General features: G+C 39.2%; 2 protein-coding genes across 2 annotated transcripts; both read right to left on the bottom strand.

Annotated features, from left to right (window-relative positions):
• Positions 1 to 1139: 1139 nt before the first annotated feature.
• LOC128471485 (uncharacterized) lies at positions 1140 to 4559 on the bottom strand. Its single transcript, XM_053453468.1, has 3 exons — positions 4356 to 4559; positions 3289 to 3531; positions 1140 to 1802 (listed from the first exon to the last, which is right to left on the bottom strand). Exons 1-3 carry the CDS (start codon positions 4557 to 4559, stop codon positions 1140 to 1142), a joined length of 1110 nt encoding a protein of 369 aa, XP_053309443.1.
• Positions 4560 to 9618: 5059 nt separating this feature from the next.
• On the bottom strand, positions 9619 to 18760 carry LOC128471388 (uncharacterized). The gene is made up of 2 exons (XM_053453360.1): positions 18662 to 18760; positions 9619 to 10572 (listed from the first exon to the last, which is right to left on the bottom strand). Exons 1-2 carry the CDS (start codon positions 18740 to 18742, stop codon positions 9619 to 9621), a joined length of 1035 nt encoding a protein of 344 aa, XP_053309335.1. The 5' UTR covers positions 18743 to 18760.
• Between the last annotated feature and the right edge of the window lie 1000 nt (positions 18761 to 19760).

The following is a 19760-nucleotide window of genomic DNA, read 5'->3' as shown; positions in this document are numbered from 1 at the left end:
TAAATCAAAAGTTAATGCATTGTTTTTGTTGCAATACTCATAGGCATCTTGGTTTTCACTGAGGTTACTATTTTGTTATAAAGGGGTTGTACATGCCCACGTTCCTTGGAAGATGTGTGTGAATTTACTATTTCAAAATAAACCTGATTTTTAAGAATTAGCTACTCTGGCTACAAATACAAATTTAATACCACTATATAAATGATGTGTTTTAGACATTCTCTGGTACTTTGAGTGGACTGTAGGTCTTTTTTCACCAATGTGGAAAACCTGCTTGTGTACTTTTCAGTATGTTTTCTAAAATTACTTTTTTTATTCCTTCATGATTGGTGAGAGCATGATTTATTCATTGTAATGTTCGTGATCATTTAAGTGCTTACAGAATACCTAATGTCCATTTGGGTATACCTTCCTAAAATACATACATACATACATATCTATAACTAGGGGGAAAAAATCAAAGTAGTGGTGGGTGGGAGGTGATTCATAAATAAATATCACTCCAGAAACGGATACCAATGCCCCATTGCATAGTACTCTTGTGTGTGAATAGTTAACAACGATATGTTGCTTTGTGCATTACATGTAGGAACCCCAATCACTCTAAACAAAAGAAAAAAAGGTGCACTTCTTTGCTAGCTGCTTTCCTATAAATTGTAATCCTCAACCCCGCAAGAATATATACATTTTACAAGTTCTAAAAAAAATACTGTTTAACCTCAGAAAATAGCTGGTTTCTGTGCAGTGTATCCTGTACATCTAGAGAAGAAAATTAGTCTTAAGCTGCCAAAGAAATGAATGAAGAATGTTCAGTAGTAGAAAAAAATTGAATATAGTGGTAAGTCATCGTTTTGTTACCATGTCACACATTGTCATGACATTTGTTAGTATTTATGTCTACAAGCAGAAAATATAAAGTTTGGCCAGCATTTTAATTCTGTGGTAACTGCTCTTTTCATTGTTTGGCACGTAATTATGATGCATTTAAGAAAGAGAATATCAAGTGAACACAAAACATTTTGTTGGCTTTGAATCAGTAGCCGTAGTGAAGGGCTTCGATTAACTGCCATAAGAAATGCCAAATCCGTGGAAGAAACTGCAGGTTTACATTTAAATAAATGGACACGTTCTAAGGAACATCAGTCTGTAGCCAACCCCATCTGGTTAAATGGAGAATGTGTATCCGGTGCAGATTTGTGTCTAGAATTAATGGTTGTGGACTGAGAGTTAAATGAAGATGTGATCCTTGTACATGGATATGTGTAATCTTCTGGAACTTTCACATGGGTGCTGAAATCACAACTATCCATTGCGGCATCATCTTCACATCTACCCTCAAAAGATCCAGATAATACTTCTTCACTAGGACTCAGGTGGTCATCAAATACCAGAGGCTGTTGGTCATCTGCTTCTTCGCAAATTACAAAAACAGTCTTTGGCTTCTCCACATCCATAGAAAGCTCTTTGGTGTGAACTCCATTAGTCATAGGGCTTTTGAAACAACCTGTGAATTCTGTGCCAGAATGTTGGCATAGGTGTTTCTCCTTAGAACACGTAGTTTTCGTATTGGAAGAGCGGAGAGCATCTGAGGTACCATTCAGAAACCCGAAATAAGGCCGGGTCCTCTTGAGATTGCAGGACGGGAGTTTGCGATTTAGCTGTGCGGAATTGGTGAGGGGATAGGAGGCATTGCTGTCTGAAGACTCAGAGAATAAACGGCTGGTACTGCCCTCTATCTGTATAGCCGAGCCTGCTCTTCTAGGAATATGAGGGCTTGAGATAGTGGGTGGAACGGTACAACCCTGAAATAAAAATGGAAGGAATAATAACCACTGCCTACACAAACATGTACACAGAATATACATTAATGGAAGTCAGAGGGAGGACTTCAAATCACAATACATTGGCGTTATGGACATTTAATATAGTATACCTATTATGGATGTCATGGATTACTTAGACCATCATAATGGATAAAAAAGCCAGTGAAATGAAACCACATCTCATCTGCAAACACATTCTTTAACGCATAAACGTGTCTGCTATGTAAACAGCATCTTCCCTGTTAAACTGTGCAAGGTACATTGTTATCACAATGCCCAGATTATGGGTCTTCAAAAAAAAAATAAAAAAAATTATGTAAGCACATATTATCGATTGTTTCTGGAGATATTTTGAAGATATACTAAAAAGGTTATTGCTACATCCCAATAAACTATATAAGTATAGGGACACCTGACCATCACACCTATATGAACCTGTTAGACAGCCCATTCTATAACCACGGTATTGGCACTCCCTTTGAAGGCTTTCCACAAGAAGTTGAGTGTGTTTGTGGGAATTCGCCCCCGCTGAGCAAAAAGAGCATTTATGTAGACTAGCGATCAGTCTTCAGTGGGGTTTGTGCACATTGTCATGTTGGAACAGGGAAAGGCCTTCTCCAAACTGGTGCCACAAAGTTGGAAACATAGCATTGTCTAAAATGTCTTTGTAGCTTTAACATCACCATTCACTGAAAATAAGGGGCATAACCCAAACCCTGACCAACAGCCCAGACATTATCCCTCCTCCACCAAACTTTACTGTAAAATGAATTCTGGTAAGTAGTGTTTTCCTGGTATTTGCATTTGTTCATCATACTCCCAGGTAGTGATTCATCACTTCAGAGAATACATTTCCTCTACTCCAGTGTCCAGTGGCGGTGTGCTTTACATCACTCCAGCTCACATTTGGCATTGCACACAGTGATCTTGGGTTTCCATGGCCAAGCAGCTGCACACAAGCCAATTTCGTGAAACTCTTGACACATAGTGCTTGCGCTGATGTTGCTTCAGAGGCAGTTTGGAACTCTACAGTAAGCGATGCCTCAGAGGACAGGCAATTTTTAGCAGCCCCACTATGTGAGTGATCTACCGCTCACAATAACATCACAGTGGGCAGGGACAGATCTAGCAGGGACAAAAGACTGGAGGCAAAGGGGGCATCCTATGATAATGCCACTTAGGTCACTCAGGTCTCCAGTACAACCTATTCTATTGCCAATGTTTGTCTATGATGGCGGTCTATGTGCTTGATTTTATACAATTGTTAACAATGGGTGTGGTTGAAACACCTAAATGAAATAATAAGGTGCATATGAGCTTGTACAAGCACCTATCCCCAACCTGAATGTGTGAACACTGCCTGTGCAGACCAGCTCAGTACCCAGAGCGCTGCAGCATTGTAATTGGGGCGCCTCATAGTCCACTGAGATTTGACAATCGTAGCAATCTGCATTGATATACTTACACTGTCTACTAGTTTAGTGAAGGAACCAGCAGATATCCGGCTGCTCCATTTCACCTGAAGCTGTGGTATTGGTGGCAGGAGACTGTTAAAGGTACGGATGCTCCATGTTCTCTGTCTCGCTGAATCCACCTCTAGACTTTCAGCCTCTTTGTCGTCCACACTGAGATCCACACTTGTATAATCGGCATTCAACCAGTCCGATACAGATGCCGGGCTGGTAACACTCCTCTTAAGAATGCGACCCTGTAAAGTGAAGTAGAAAGTAACATGTAGAACTAGCGACAGGAAGGCTCAAAAGCATGAGGAGGGAAGATATTAAGAGATCTTGAAAAATTTTAAGAGATAACTAAAATAAATGTTATTAACCAGAGTGGGAAAGAGCTTGACAGAGAGACCATGTCTAATCTGATCAACATCTGATAAGGTGTGGTCTACAAACCCTCATAAAACACTGGTTTTGAGTTTGAAAACCAACGTTAACCATAGGTTTTCACTTAAAGAAGAAAACAAAGGCCCATATCCTTTACTTTAATTGTAGTTTAGCTAGAATTTACTTAGTATTGCCAACTTCTATTTGGGTAAGAACTTTTTTTTAAAAACTGGGAATCATGGGAGTTCCAGTCAATTAAGTTTTGTGGAGCAGCAGTTTGACAAGACCTTCTCTATGAAGAGAGACTTACCTGCTCACAAGGAGCTTATACTCAGTAGTGCTAAGCAGCGTGGGAGCAGTGAGATAATGGCTACTTTTGGTACAGGGATTTACATAAAAATCTCCTTACCAATTCCCACATCTCACCACAATCCACATTACCCCCTTTTTTTGTATTTTGTCTTAAGGAAGCATCACTGCTTGCAGTATGCAAAAATGGGCTAAACATAATTACCATAAGAGAATATGTAGTATCAGCAAAATCTTGGGTAGGGTCTGGTAAAAAAATATTTCATATATAACACTGAAAAATAGTTACAACTCTGCATCTAAGAATTATAGATAAATCACTCAGATCACAGTATCTTAATTTAGGTTTGTTTGCATGGGCCGGTTAATAAACATATACACTCTTGACCTTTGGGTAGCTGGGGAAGCTGAAATTCTCTTTGTTGCTTCCGTCTGAAATCATGAAAACCTCGTCACTGGTTACAGTGGCAATGGAAGAAGATGGATCCTCCTGCAGCGACCGCTCACAAAGTTCTGCATCTACAAGTTTGGAAACAGGTAATTCAGGGATATATAACACAAAATGTGAGTCTTCTAAATGTACTGGCACCATAAACTAAACAATAAAAGGTATATTTGAAACATGAACAGAATAAGCAGGTATAAGGTAACATTATAACTTGAAGGTAGGATTATTTATAATTTACATGCATCAGTTCTCTTACAGTCACTACTCATTATGCCAAAACTGGCCCATTTCTCCAACAACAGAGCTGGCCCAGTATTATCCATAATTCAACGTATAAGGAGTCGGAGACTACAAACATTTAAACATGCATTAAACAGGGTCAGCCAAGATCACTGGGGTTGAACCTTCATAGCATATAGTGATGTAAAAGAGTTGAAACCTTAATTTTCCTGCAAACACCACCTTTCACCTCTCCCTTTCGTGAATAAACCCAATGGCATGTCACAAAATGACCTGAACAAATATATTATTCCATGTGGCGTGACCCAGGGGCCTGAGACGTTCCATTACAAAACCAGTAACCACGCCTCAGTACTACTTCCCGGTTAGTGAAATACTGTTCTTTATGACTGCTATGTGCACATTTTTATTCTTATCTAATAAATTTACCTAGAAAGGCTTAATCGCTATTAGTGTAAGCATAGCCTGTGGCATAAGGACTATTAGCACTGTTTGCGAGCAAGTCGGGGTACAGAAAGCTCATTTTTAAAGTCACACACTTCTTTTGATCAGGCGCAGTAGTGTGACAACTAGAGATTATGAGACACACATTTCCATTTTCCATTGGAATTTTTCATAAATCTGAGATTCTACCAGCAATCACCCCCATTCATAAAAATAAACATTGTGATAAACGTCACACTTACCCTTTTCCTCCTGACTGGCTGATTCCAGCTCCCTACTTAGATCTTCCCCCAGCGCAACGTGATGCAACTCACTGACTTCTAAGGCTGCGTTTTGGGCTCCACTCTTAAGAGAACACATAGAGTTAGAGTAGGGAAGCGAATTCCACAGAAGGGGTACAGCACGAGGGAAATCCTGAATACGAGTGAGTACTGTAATGACAGTAGACACGAGTCATGAGAGGAACGAAGCGAGCAGTTAGAAGTGTGTTTGCATAGGAGGTTAAAATATAAGGTGGCGTGTGGTTGTTGAGGGCCCTGAAGGTGACTATCGTTAAGTTGCAGATTTATGTTGATTGGTTCAGACCTTTGTGCGGATTTCAGCTCCACTTGAGTAAAATGCTCGTTTTTGCTTTGAAACAAAATCTCTCCGAAACAAGCAATCAGGGCAAAAAATCAAAACCATATAGGTAAATTAAGGAGCAAGATTCTCTTTTTAAGGCTAGCCTTCTCGATTGAATTTCAGATTTTTTTTTTTTTTTTTTTTTTTTGCTATAACCAAATTCAAATGTTTTGTTTTCCACCAAGGCCAGGAGAATGTCTGTCTGGGTAAACATCTTAATTGCCATTCCCATTACAGCACAGATAAAGTATTCCTTTGACACTGAAGACTGCATGAACTTATTTCTGTGACAAAACATACTAGTACAATAGAAAGTGGGCAGCGAAGAAGCGCTGGCAAGTGGGCCAGGAAGACAATTTGGGCCTATGGTTGAATTCATGTTTCTTTTCTTGCATTGTATACAGAACTTTAACCATGAATAGATCCTGTCTGTGATACATCTATGGGCTTTCTAAACAATTAATGTTGGTCATGTTTGTTGGGCAGTCTGGTTGGCACTGACAAAATGTGTTTAGGGCCTTACACCGAGGAACAGAACAGTTTTTTGTGCCAGTTAGTCTATGTTCACCTCCAGAGTACTAGTAACTTTAACCAGATTAAACTTAATCTTAACCAGATGACTCAAATTGTCACCATTAACCTATTATTCTCTTACTATCTTCTCTATAAACAAACTGGGTATGAGTTTGTTTAGCCAAGGTGGCCACTTTGCCAGCTGTCATAAGTAGTAAGGACAGGATTAGCTAGCGCTGGATAACATATCAGGGTTTATTCACTAAACTGACAGCAGGAGAGTGCAGGGGGTTGTAGTTTTAACTCATTGACTTTACAAGTCATTATGAAAGTCAGACACAAGCTAGTTCCCCCAACAAAATGGCTTGAGCTGGCCATACATACTATTGACGCATAGTTCAATGGGTAAAGGAACTATGAGAACCTCTCACGGATTTAACTCAACATTATCAAGGTCAGCCCAGCTTTTCCTGCAGAAGAAACTCACTGGGATTGGCTCTTTATAATGTTTATAGAAGACAAGGAGCTGAAACACAACTCTATCAACCCCCCTTTAGTAAATAGACCCCATGGTGATTTCCTCTATGCCTCTCATCAAGGGGCAAAGCTTTTTAATGCAACCTATATAATATTACCAGTTGTTTGGTGATCATTTTATACTCCAAGACAAATAAGGCCAAAACGGACATTACATTAGTATCAGCAGCTCATTCTTACAGATGCTAATTACTGAACAATATTAGTGTAAACACCTTCCTTACTCTTGTATTAAGGCATTGAAATATGACAATTAATAAGAGAAACGTAAGGGAACCACATCACCCATATATTATAAAAGTAACACAAACAACACATGAAGAGTGTAACTCACTAGCTGTGGCGTCGTCTGGTCTGTAGTGTGGTCTCTCTTAGGGCACATCTTATGCCTGAATTACACAAAACATGAGAAACAGATCTGTTAAAATAGTTTGTTCTCAACACCCCCCCCTCTATATATAATCTAGATTATACTTAAATACCGTTGCAAATTTATTTTAAAAAATCCAGAACAATTATTCAATGATGATTCATTGTTGGCCTTCTAGTCTCTCATAGCCTACTATGGCATCTTAGTTTTGACATCGAGATGTCACAAAAAAACAGCATTTTGTCAGAGTTTGAAGAATCTTGTACATGACATATGGAGACCATTCATACGGTATTAAACACTGCATGTTACAGCAGCAGGGACACGTCATGAAATCGCTAAACATTTGCCAGGAACTAAATGAGTAGACTATTTGGATGAATTAGTTAGAGAGCGTAGGGGTTATGGACTTGGACACCATGTGGTCCTGTTCTCTTGTTGTTGCCAGAGTTTGTGCCCTGAAAGTATAAAATAGGACATTCTTTCAAAGCAGTGCACGTTGGCTCAATAAAGATAGAATCCTTGGCTCCTTAACAAGTCACCCTTTCAGAGAGCTCACGCAGTAAACAAGGAACGAGCCAGGAAAAGGGCAATCCGCAGCCGTATGAACTATGCCAATAGCGTGGCTATTTGGTGGCCTGCATTTACCCTCCAGCAAATCCAAACCAGCTGCCAACGTCTGAAGACACGAAGTTCTGCCGTAATTACCTTTCTGGTAGATCTTTGCAACCCTTATGCAAGTCTGTCTGCCTCCTGTGATCACAGGGTCATTAAGACGCCAGGGCCAGATAACAGAAAACACCACAGAATATAATGTGTATTGTATGTATCACAGGAGAGAATAACCAGTTTATACAGATGTGCTTCCCTAAAACTGGTCGTGTGCAATTATATATGTATCACAGAAGAGAAAACCGACAGCCCTGTGTCCCTCTTGCCCCCCATTCCTGCTGCTATAAGTGAATACCTTCCCTAAAATCAGGACTGTGTATAGAAACACCAGCGCGCTTGTACTATACACTGGCCAATGGCGGTCTTAAGCGCAACATTTTTTGCAGTGGCAATGCAGTGCATTTAGTTTATAAAACTGTTAATGTCTTTTACTATTTATCACACACTGATAGCTTTAAAATAAACTATTTTAGAAAACAATAAAACAAAATGTTATACATTAATCTGCCCATTATTTGACTTAATCATTGCGTTCCAGGTAACCATTTGATATATAGTCTGATTTGCTGTAAAATAAGAAAATGTAATATTTAATGGCCCACTTATTTCACTTGTATGCTGAGAAAGTTATTCTACTTTTTCACAAAATGTAACAGAAGGTTCAGAAGTGGTAAGGCAATTCAGATCTGGCGAGTATGATCCATTAACTGCCCTCCTCCCAAAATAGAATTTATAATCAGGTTATAACCAGAACTGTCAGGAGGAAAACAGTATTGTAAATTTTACACGATTTACAATAAATCTATTGACCAGTAAACACAGCAATACATTTTTACCTTTATGCAAAATGGATCTCAAACTTCAAAGTAACAATCCCATCCAAACGTGGTTTAAGTTATACACAACATGTGTTTAGAACATGGGCAATGATACGCATCATGATATAATTTTCTTTTATGTTATTTTTTTTAAATGATTGTACAATGTTATAATACATTTTTTAGCTTTTTATCTAACTGTATGATGGGTACATAGAGGCCATTCCCTTTTGTTGTTCATCATAGTAGGTGAAGTACTACTGTACAGAGAGTGGGCAGAGGAGGCTTCTATTTCATCTTTGTGGCATACCCATTGACCCTCTTTTCCCCTATTCCATGTGGAAAGGGACACAGTAGAAAATGTGCTTTGCTTTCCAATTTACACCCCACAAATGTACTAAGGGTTAGGAAAAGCTGAATCATTATCCCAGTAATCACATAAGAGGCAGGAGCTGTCAAGTCCTAGAAGTCAAATTAAAACAAAACTAAAGTATAATTCGATTTTCTTATGTACATACTTTAAGCAAGATCTACCTCTGAAAGTACGAAGCTCACTTCTCAGGATATCGATGTTCTACCTCATAATGGTTTTCTCAAAGACTGTCAGCTCAGACTTCAGAGAATTGTCCCCTCATTGAAAGTATGAAAGTGCAAAGCTCAGGGAACACAGTGTTTTGGTAAGACTGCCTATCACAGTCAGTTTTTGTTGCAAGACGTTTCCTAATTAACTATGCGGATGAGAAGTTCAAATAATTAATCAGTTACGTTCTGTGAAACAGTGGGGTTCTGGCACTTTGCCAAAAGTAACATTTTGTTCTACTAATCGTATTATCCATAAGGATGTATTTATTCCCTAGATATTAATAACAAGCAGCAATATTCCCCTGGAGAACCTTCTGAAGTTTGCAAAAGTATTAAAGAAGGCATTTATTACAAAAGAAACTACTGTATTCAGTATTATCTAGACATATTTGTTAGTGACATTTTCTTACCGGTAAGACAGGCAAAACACCAACAGCAGAACCAAAGCAAATGAAATGGTGGCAGACATCACAGCTAGAAGCATTATATCTTCTTTGCCCTTACTTTCGTGGACGCCCATAGCAGTCACTGCTGTCTGATTCTGGTAGCTGAAGAGCATTGCAAAGCCTCTGCCATGGTTAGTAGTTGTTATTAGCTCCATAATTACCTCCGTCATCTCCACTGGAGATCCAAAGGCCAGCATTTTATTAAGTGGAGAATTGGATCCGCAGAAACGCATTGAGAACCTAGTAAGGTCGGAGATGTACAGTACATCATCGGGGCACACATCAACCAGCTGAGGTTGGGGAGTATAGGGGACAGTGCCAATATCCATTATTGGGGAGGATGAGGTTACACCTTCATTGTTTTCCAAAGTTCCTCCTGTCAACGGATACACAGATTTGTTGGAATCTTTTAAAAGGTTATCATCACTCTTTGATGCTATAGGAAACGTTTCTTTCCGAGTTGTTCCTTGATTAAGAATATTTTTTTCTGCTGAGAAACCTTGCAAGATTAATAATGGCTCCTCTCCCTTATCATTTTTATCCCTGCTCTTTCTTGAGACAATGACTTGCCTGTTGACCTCACTTGGGTAACCAAAAGGTTCTGTAGTAGTATGAATGGTTACACTGTCAGAGCTGAATGGCAAAGATGATTCTGTGCGAACAGCATCCATATCTACTTTCTTATAAGCAGTAACACTGGTGATGTCTGAAGACATAGAACTAAGCTGATCTTCTTTATCACTTGGACTCTCAAAAACATCAAAATCCAGAGTTTCAATCTGCAAGCGAGATCCTGCTGGAATAAAAAATTGCCATACACAATGAAATCCAGAGAGGTAGTTATTGGGGAAGCCCGGTGACAGGATAAGTCCATTTTCAGTAGAGTCCAGGACAGCTCCGCATGCATAATATACCTAAAATAAAAATAATGTTGTTTGGCTCAAAACACACTGAAGATAAATATACACATAAAATGCACCGAAACACACTGCTTATTTCAAATCATTTACACAGAGAGCCAGGTCTTCTACAACATCAGTGTTCCAAGATGTAACTTGACCATTACACAAAATTAAAATGTTTTTGGTAAAAGCAATGTCTGCTTCTTGGTCTAGAGATATCTGCACCTGCTCCCATGCAGCTTTAGCCTGGTAGAGACAATAGGCGTCTGGAAATGACACCACAACCCAAGTCTGTCCCGCATATGTTTAAATTAGTCTCTACCCCATGTTATTATTTATTGTTTTATATAGCACCATCATAGTCTGCAGTGCTGTACAATGGGTAGACAGGACATAACAAGTAGTATATAACATAATAATTGATTTACAGAAACAGGGGGTAAGGAGGACCCTGCTCAAATGAGCTTACAATCTACAACGCCTAACATTTTGTAAGGCCCTCATGCTTTCTGCAAAAAAAAAAGTATATATTACACATCTCCAACTTTGATTTAGTAGTCAATTGATCATTACTTTCAATGATTTGTGATTTGTTTTTACTTTTTTAAGCATTATTAATAAACATGCTTGTTTAGCCCTATGTTCTAAAAGGTCAAGATCCATCTGGTTGGCATAAAAGATGGAAATGTGATTTCTTTTCTCCATAAAGTACACAGAGTGACTGATTAAACAAATAAAGAATTGGCACCACTACAGAGAAAACTAGAAAGAATCACTATATTACACAAGCTCCTCTTCTTCCTATGGTGCAGTGATGAATACAAGCGTTGTATACATGCTACAAAGAAACAAAAAACTGAATTCCAGAAGATCTTTCGAACCCAGATCTTGAAATTAATTTATGAGCTAAATGAATCAGACATCTATGGAACACAATCATCTTCAGTTGGATCCCTTCCTGTCTTTATGGTTGATGGGAGCTATCCCTGTCCAGGGTTGTTAGAGAATCCAGAAATAAGGTGATGTATACCTTAGAAAGAAGTATCACCATAAAAACATTCCACACACGGGCTGAAGGGCGGAATTACATTGGCCAACACAGCCCTTCTTGAAGGAGATGGTCACCAGTAATGGTCCCTCATCGCATCGTGATGTCAAGGAGTTGATATGTTAAAATCGTCCTGCTAACTCCTTGTTAGTGAACATTCTCTGGTGAGGTGAGGAAAAATATCCTGTAGATAGCAGTTACCAGTTTACAGCATGAGTGGTTTAGTCAATTCCATCATGTTACTAACACACCTCACCAGGAGAAACTCTCTGGGGTTGGCCCTTCAAAATTAATAGTGAAGCCCATGAAGTGAAACCTTTCATCCCACTGTTGAAACCTCGATGGCTTACAACTTCTAGGTTATCAAATTTGCAGTCTCATAAGCTGTAAGGCCAGTGTATAGAGGGGGAAGATGTGAAGAAAACACACAACTGTCTCTGTTTCTACTTTACTTGCAGGACACTTAACACAAAGGGGCTTCTGATTTCAGACAGCCCATCAAAGCCAGCGGCTGCAGAAAGGACACCAAGAGGGCACAGACCGAAGGGCAGCTGTCTTCCGTTACAGCCCTTTGTAATGTCATTGCCGAGGGAGAGCCTTTAAAGAGGCCAAAGAGCCAACTGCAGCACAATCGCTGGGTTCAATAATCTTTCCTGTGTAAAGACATTTGCGTGCTGGTGCAGCCTAATTTCGGTTAAGCAGATAATTATATCAGCCTCTTATTTGTTTTCTGAAGAGGGGTCAGTCTAATTTTGCCCCATATCTGCCTGAACGCACTGCTAACTCTGCTAACTCCTGATTCTTAGCGTGACAATCCCTATAGATCTCCCTGCATTGGTTATTTCGCTAATTGATTTCTATTAAGAAGGCGAAGCTAAAAACGAAGCCGCTTTACTAATTAGACGAAATTCTTTGCTAATTGCAGATGTTTCACTTTTTGTTGAAAATAAAAAAAAAATGTTTTTACAAAAAGGAAAGCATTTACTCTTTCATTGCATCTCGGGTAAGACCATAGATCACCACTATTTGTAAAACAGACATGTTCTTATAAAACTGGTATTAAGGTAGATCTGCCGCTGTTCTCAAACATTACATTACGCAGTAAAGTGCACAAAATAAACTTATTTAATCGTGTTTCATAATTAAAAAAAAACAACAACAATACACCTAGTAGTAACCTACTTACTTGTGTTAAGTTACTGGCCCACTTAATTATAGAGGAAAACATCACAACACAGAAACACTCCACTAGTTCTGTTAGGAGTCTGTTCCACTTATATAGGCAAATGAATATTGGAAGTTAACCAAAAGTTAGTTGATATGCTTATTCTGATTACATTAGGCCATCATTTTAAAGACAAACAACTGCCAAAACAATTAAACCAACCAACAAATAAAAAAGAACAAGTTCCATGTGATCTTACTAAATAAACGTAGCCATGGTTAAATCTGTAACAATTCTACTTTATGCCTGGACTCCAGAATCTTTTACTTAAAATGTAGATTTTTATATCATCCAACTTTACACTCAAATAACAGACAAACCTCCAATATTAGGGTACATTTCTCAACCCCCAATATTAGAGTAAAATCTAACTTTATGCCAGCCAATACTTGTATTTACTTATTCAGAAATATGAATTTTCCTATATTCCCTTGTAATAAACAAATCTTAAATTATTGTATTTGCAACATTCGACTCTACTCAATGCCAATATGCTATTTAAAAGCACAACTAAACTTTTCGTTATAACATGCATTGAAATGTGTATAAACAGTGTTGTGATGTCCATTGGTGAATTATATTTTTGTCTTTTTAATACATTACAGCAAAACAATATATCTCGTAACTTTTGTGCTGTGCGCAAAAATATCTTGGCAGATTCTTAATAAAATATTTACTTTTTTGGGGGAAAAAAGCTCACCATGTCCACTATGAGAACTTCAGGATCAAACCCTCACGTTTGCAGCAAATGGCAAACACACAAGGTAGGTGGCCTGTTTTGTTCATAGCAGGGAAGTCACGAGCTCCATGATTACCCCAAACTGTGACAATCTTGTTAGCAATTTCCTAACAAAAACACATGAAAATTCCTGTGTAAAAGTTGAATGCGTCCCAGGGTAAAGTATCATTGATGACCCAGGGAAAACAGCTCATCAGATAACAGCTTCACAGATTGTTGATAGTAAGGTAGTTCTATATGGATAACAATGACTTAATAATACAGATAATAGTGAATGCATTCCTGTAAAATATTTGTTTCTTTATTTAGCACCAACAATTCATTCCGTGTTTCTTACAATACATATATTTAAAGTATATCACATAACTAGCACCGACTAAACTTGTTAGTAAAAAGGAAGCCACTGTGGTACTCTGCAGACGTGGCGCATATAATAAAGGAGAAGAAACTAGCTTTTAAGAAACATAAATAGACTCAAAATGAGGAAGATGAGAGCAAATATAAAATTAAGCTTAGGGAAGCAAAGCGCATTATTAGATGCACCAAAAAACACACAAGGAGCAGAAAATTGCCGGGTGAAAGAAAAAAAAAAGAGAGAAGAAAACATAAACCAGGAATAACTAAACTAAAGACAAATGAAGGGAACTGTATAGATGAGCATAAAGATCTAGGCGACTGCTTAAATAAATACTTCTGTTCTGTTTTTACAGAGGAAGATGAAGGTGAAAGACCCTTGTTAGAAAAGTGAAATAGTGTGACGTGGGACACAGCTGTGTTTACTGAGGAAGAAGTTCTACTTGAACTCTGCAAAGTAAAAACAAAATTTATGGGACCTGATGGGATACACCCAAAATTATGAAAAGAGCTTCGATGTGTCCTGGCAAAACCGCTAGCAGACTTATTTAACCAAGTACCGTATTTGCTCGATTATAAGACAACCCCCAAAAATTTGAATATTAATTTAGAAAAAAAGGAAAAAGCCTGAATATAAGACTACCCTATAAGAAAAAAAGTTGTATTAGTAAATATTAATTCTTAAACGTATTTAATAAAAACTATGATTGAGAAAAATGCATTATTTGTTTTTATTTCTTTTTATTTGCCAACTTGTCTCCCCGTTATGCACATCTGCCCCACGGCTTACTAGTCTGCCCCCCAGATATGCCTTATGCCCCCTATATGCCACTCTGCCCCCCTTATATGCCTTATACAGCGTGTATGTATATATGTATACATATATATACATACATACATACACACACACACACACCAATCTGCCCCCTAGATATGCCTTATTCTCCCCCTATTTGCCAATCTGCCCCCCTGATATGCTTTAATCCCCCCTATATGCCCCCCCCACGACTTACCGAAGCATCCCTAGACTTGTCCCACCTTGGACATCTGCGCGCAACCTCCGCTGCTGGTGGCCGGTACTTCCGCCGGGGCTTCTATGACGGAGCACCGGAAGATCACGTAACTCTGGTGCTCCTTCATAGAAACCACGGCGGAGGTTTCGGCAGCAACGGAGATTGTCTGCGTGCATCGCACAGACCTCCACCGGCTGGGGAGGATCTGGGTCCCCTGCAGTGCTTCGGGGGATCTTAGCCAGACCTCTATAAGACGAGGGGTATTTTGCATTTGCTCTGGAAGAAAAACCTTTTCTTATAATCGAGCAAATACGGCTCCAACCGGAAGTTGGCAGCCGTAGGACCACTGCACAAAACAGGCAGGAAGACTCGGCCAACTACAGACCAGTAAGCTTTACATCAGTAGTTGGCAAGCTAAAGCACAGGATTGTTAAACATTTGGATGTAAATGGTTTGCCTGATCAGAAATAGCACAGGTTTACTACAGGACGATCCTGTAAAACAAAATTTTTTTTTTTTGGTCTGGGTAACTAAGATAATAGAACAGGGAGGAGCTGTTGATATAGCCTATCTAGATTTCAGGCATCCGACACTGTCCCGATAGAAAACATATAAATTAATTTCTGTCTTTGGGTTTGGATGTTAAAATAGTTTAATGGCTAGTTAGTGACAGGAGGCAGAAGGTTCTGGTTACTATTCTGTATTTAGAAGAAGGACTTGCTACTAGTGGGGTACCTCAGGGACCAGTGCTGAGGTATGTCTTTTTGAAGATGATACAAAGGTCTGCAACAGGGTAAAACTTCCGGATGGGACAGCTCAAACGGTGAATAATGTAAGTAAATTAGAGGAATGATGGCAAGTGTGGTAGCTTCAGTATAATAATGATAAATGTAAATTAATGTAATTGGGATGTAAAAATCCCAAGACAGAATATAGCACTGGGGACACTGTTCTGTCAGTGACCACGGAAGAGAGGGACTTTGGAGTAATTATTTATGATGGTGGTTTAGGCCGCACCTACTGTATTGTGTTCGGTTCTGGAGACCCCATCGCCAGATGGATATTGACACATTGGAGAGAGTTCAGAGGAGAGCTACAGAAATGGTAAGTGGTTTGCAAGATAGAACTTATCAGGCTAGACTAAGGAATCTTAGTTTGTATAGTTTAGAGAAAAGAAGAGAAAGACGCATTAGAAACATTTAAATACTTAAAGGGATTTAACAAAGTACACTTATTTTAAATGTTAGAACAAGAGGTCTAAAACTAGATGGTCAGAGGCTTCGATGTAATGTAAGGAATAAAAGGAGAGGATAAATGGAACAGTCGCCCAGAAGTGGTGAAGTCTAATAGAGTGAGTGAATTTAAACAGGCATGGGATAGACATTAATCTATACTAGGGGATTTACTGTGTGACCAGACCAAGGATTGGTAACATCAAATCATTTACATCAGCAGATTGGCAGATTAGATTAGTTCTCATCTGCCATCCAATTCTATGTTTCTAAGACAAAGCGATAAATTCTTAGCAAGAAACATTTAACCTTATAAACCAAACTATTATTTAGGGCCATTCTTGGTAAGGGACTCCACCAAAAGAGCGGAGTTGGCCCTGCATAACCTACAGTTAATCTTTTAGATTATCTCACTATTTGAACTATGTATTATGCAGGGATAATGCTGTTTTTACACGCAGAAAAACTCACCAGGGGTGAAATTAATTGTGGATTGTCTTAAAATCTTTTTTAACAGTTTTTCCACTTGTGACCTGAAACGCCAGGTTTTTTTTTTTTTTTTTTTTAAAGAGGGAGGGAATACATTAACTCTACAATTAAAAAGTAAAGTTGAGGATTCATTTTTCAGCATCATAGTGGTATAGTTAAGCATGAAGAAGACAAACAAATTGTCTACACATCTTGTTTTCTTAATTATTATTATTTTTATACATCACTGTCATATTCCGCAGCGCTGTAACACACGTATACAATCCTTCATGATGCTACAATGGAAATATTAAGGTATGCTACCTTATACTTCTTACCAAGTCTATTTTTTTTAACAAAAAAATGAAAATAAATAAATATATATAAAAAATATTATCAACTAATATTTCCTAGGCTAAGTGGCCTCAGCAGGTCAATATGGCTGCCCTTTAAATATCCCATAAGCTCCCACAGTACTACTGCTTTTCAGTAACTCAGCATATGCTTATAACCGTAAATTGACAATAGCACTACACGGGTTACTATTTACTGAATAAAGAAAATGAATGATATCACTAACGATTCCCAAGGGAAAGCTAAAAGGCACAGCAAACAGCATAAAGTTAAAAGCACATCCTAATTACGAGGGACTGTATAATGCAGCATTTCCATGTTTCACTGGGGAACAATTATATATTTTCTTTCGGGCTACATCCATCCCTCCAGCCAAGCAATGCACTTTTAATTAGATTGAGCTGAAACAAAACTGCAGAATCAATGCAGCACTGTGTCCTCAAATAACTGGACTGCATTCCAAAGGGGGGAGCACCTCACTGGCTAAGGTAGGCGTGAAATTGATTAAGAGCAGCAGTCATTGGCAAGCAAGGGAGAAGGATCAGCTTAGGTTCCAAAACACAACTCCTTGCTACATGAAATATACCAACACGGACATAGACGAAAACATAGAATTTGACGGCAGATAAGAACCATTCGGCCCATCTAGTCGGCTGGATCGTAATCGGTCCTAGGTCTCGTCTTAAATTCAGGATAGCCTTATCCTTATGCAGGTTTAAATTCCCTTACTGTGATAACCTCTACCACTTCTGCTCAAGACTGTTCCACTTATCTACCACATTCCCAGTAAAACTTTCCTACATTACATCTAAGCATCTTTAGTTTTTAATTCTGACCTTTTGCTCTAACATCCTCCCTTTGAACTAAACTTTTACATTGTTAAAAACATTTAAAAGTATGCTATACAAGCTATATATACTGAGATTCCATAGTCTTTCCTGAAATGTTTTATCCTGCACTTTTTTAAAGGTCCACACTAACATATAGAAGATCACATTCATAAAACAGCTCCACTGTATACACATGCATATTATTAAGTGGGGGGAAGCCCCGCCCAGCTGTTCTTGGAATACAATTACATTATCTCAATTATGGAAGGCTGGGAGTGGTGGGAGCTATGATCCACCATAGGCTCTTATGAATGTTTTCAGAGTTCCAACATGAATTTATACAGAACACAACAGCAGTAATACGAGATTCCAGAAACCAGATCAGGCCCTGTCTGTAATTAATGTAACCCTCTGATTGCCAAAGTGGGTGGCACCTTCCTCCTGCACTCAAGGGTTAACAGCCACTATTCTGAATGAAGAGCAATGTATGTGCCTGGAATCTGCACCCACTTGATTGACTCATCTGCACTATTCCAAAGTCAAGCTAATAAGGGGAAATAGCATGTAAAAACAAGTTGTCCCTTTAAGTGACTTTCCATTGTTTTGACACTTTTATTTTATTTTTTTTATTTGCAAACATAAAATAATTTTGGAAAAATAAATCAGATGTCACAAAAACTGGAGATACTCTAATGAGTTCTATAACTTTAATAGTCGCTTTTTAACTGGGAAAAAATATATACTATTTATATATCTATAAATATATTTATGGTGAGTGAGTACAAAGTTTAACTGTTAACCTCCCAGGACAAGAGTTTTATGACTATAAAGTAATTACCTTGCATTCTCCAGGCACTGGTATTGATAGCCAAAGAAATAATGCTGTCACAAGGAACAATACTGCTGGAGATGTCCCCATGGCAGAAGTCAGTGCAGTTCCTTCACTGTAATGCTGAGAAGTGGTGTGAGGCTCTGAGATCTGTTAAACACTGGCTTCCCCACCCTGGACCCCTCTCTCTAACACAGCCTTCCCCAATCTCACTCCCTCCCCACATGGGTCAATTACCTGCTGTGTTGGGACGGGAACAACGTCGCCCTCTGCTGGTCAGAAATGGAAAGTACACAAATCCTCAGAACATGTGGATGCTAGACTACCACAGACTATAGGCGGTCCATATTATTATTAATTATTTATTTATAGTTTTATATAGAGCCATCAGATTAAGCATCGCTGTACAAAGGGTAGGCAGGACATAACAATTAGTATATAACATAACAAGATGACATATTGAAACAGCGGGTGAGGAGTCTGTATAATGAAACAATACTCTAACTGGCTATAAGATGGGGATGGCTTAACCTCACCCCATAACTAACATACACACTGACGCACATTTTTACACACATGCTGATACTTACACACTCATACTAACACACACTTTTCATGCTAGTACACAAACTTACACACTTACACACACACTCATGCTACCACACACTCCCTCTAAAACTGCTACACTTATGCTAACACACACACATATACATCCATACACACTCCCTTCCTCGCCCCATCACCTCCATGTTTGGGGGATTTTTTAAATAGCTGCTCACACACTGTGCACGCACCCATACTTTTACCCAGGGCCGGCCTTTGGGGTGTGCGACCTGTGCGACCGCACAGGGCGCCACACTCCAGGGGGCGCCGCCGCGCGGTCCGACGCCACCGTAGCGTACCGCTGCCATCAGCAGCGTACCTAGCGGGGGGGGGCGGTCCACACCGGGTGCCGCTCATCAGGGGTGCACCCGGCACCCCTCCAGAGACGGACTGTAATGTCCGCCGCTGGAGGAGCAGGCTCGCAAGGGAGCGGTATCGGAGGTCTGTAACAGACCTCCGGCTCCCTTGAGTGATTTTAAGCCGGTTCAAGGATCTCCCTGAAGCC

Source organism: Spea bombifrons, chromosome 1, assembly GCF_027358695.1.
Source record: "Spea bombifrons isolate aSpeBom1 chromosome 1, aSpeBom1.2.pri, whole genome shotgun sequence".
NCBI classification, from domain to species: Eukaryota; Metazoa; Chordata; class Amphibia; order Anura; family Pelobatidae; genus Spea; species Spea bombifrons.
This window is presented reverse-complemented; position numbering and strand designations above follow the sequence as displayed.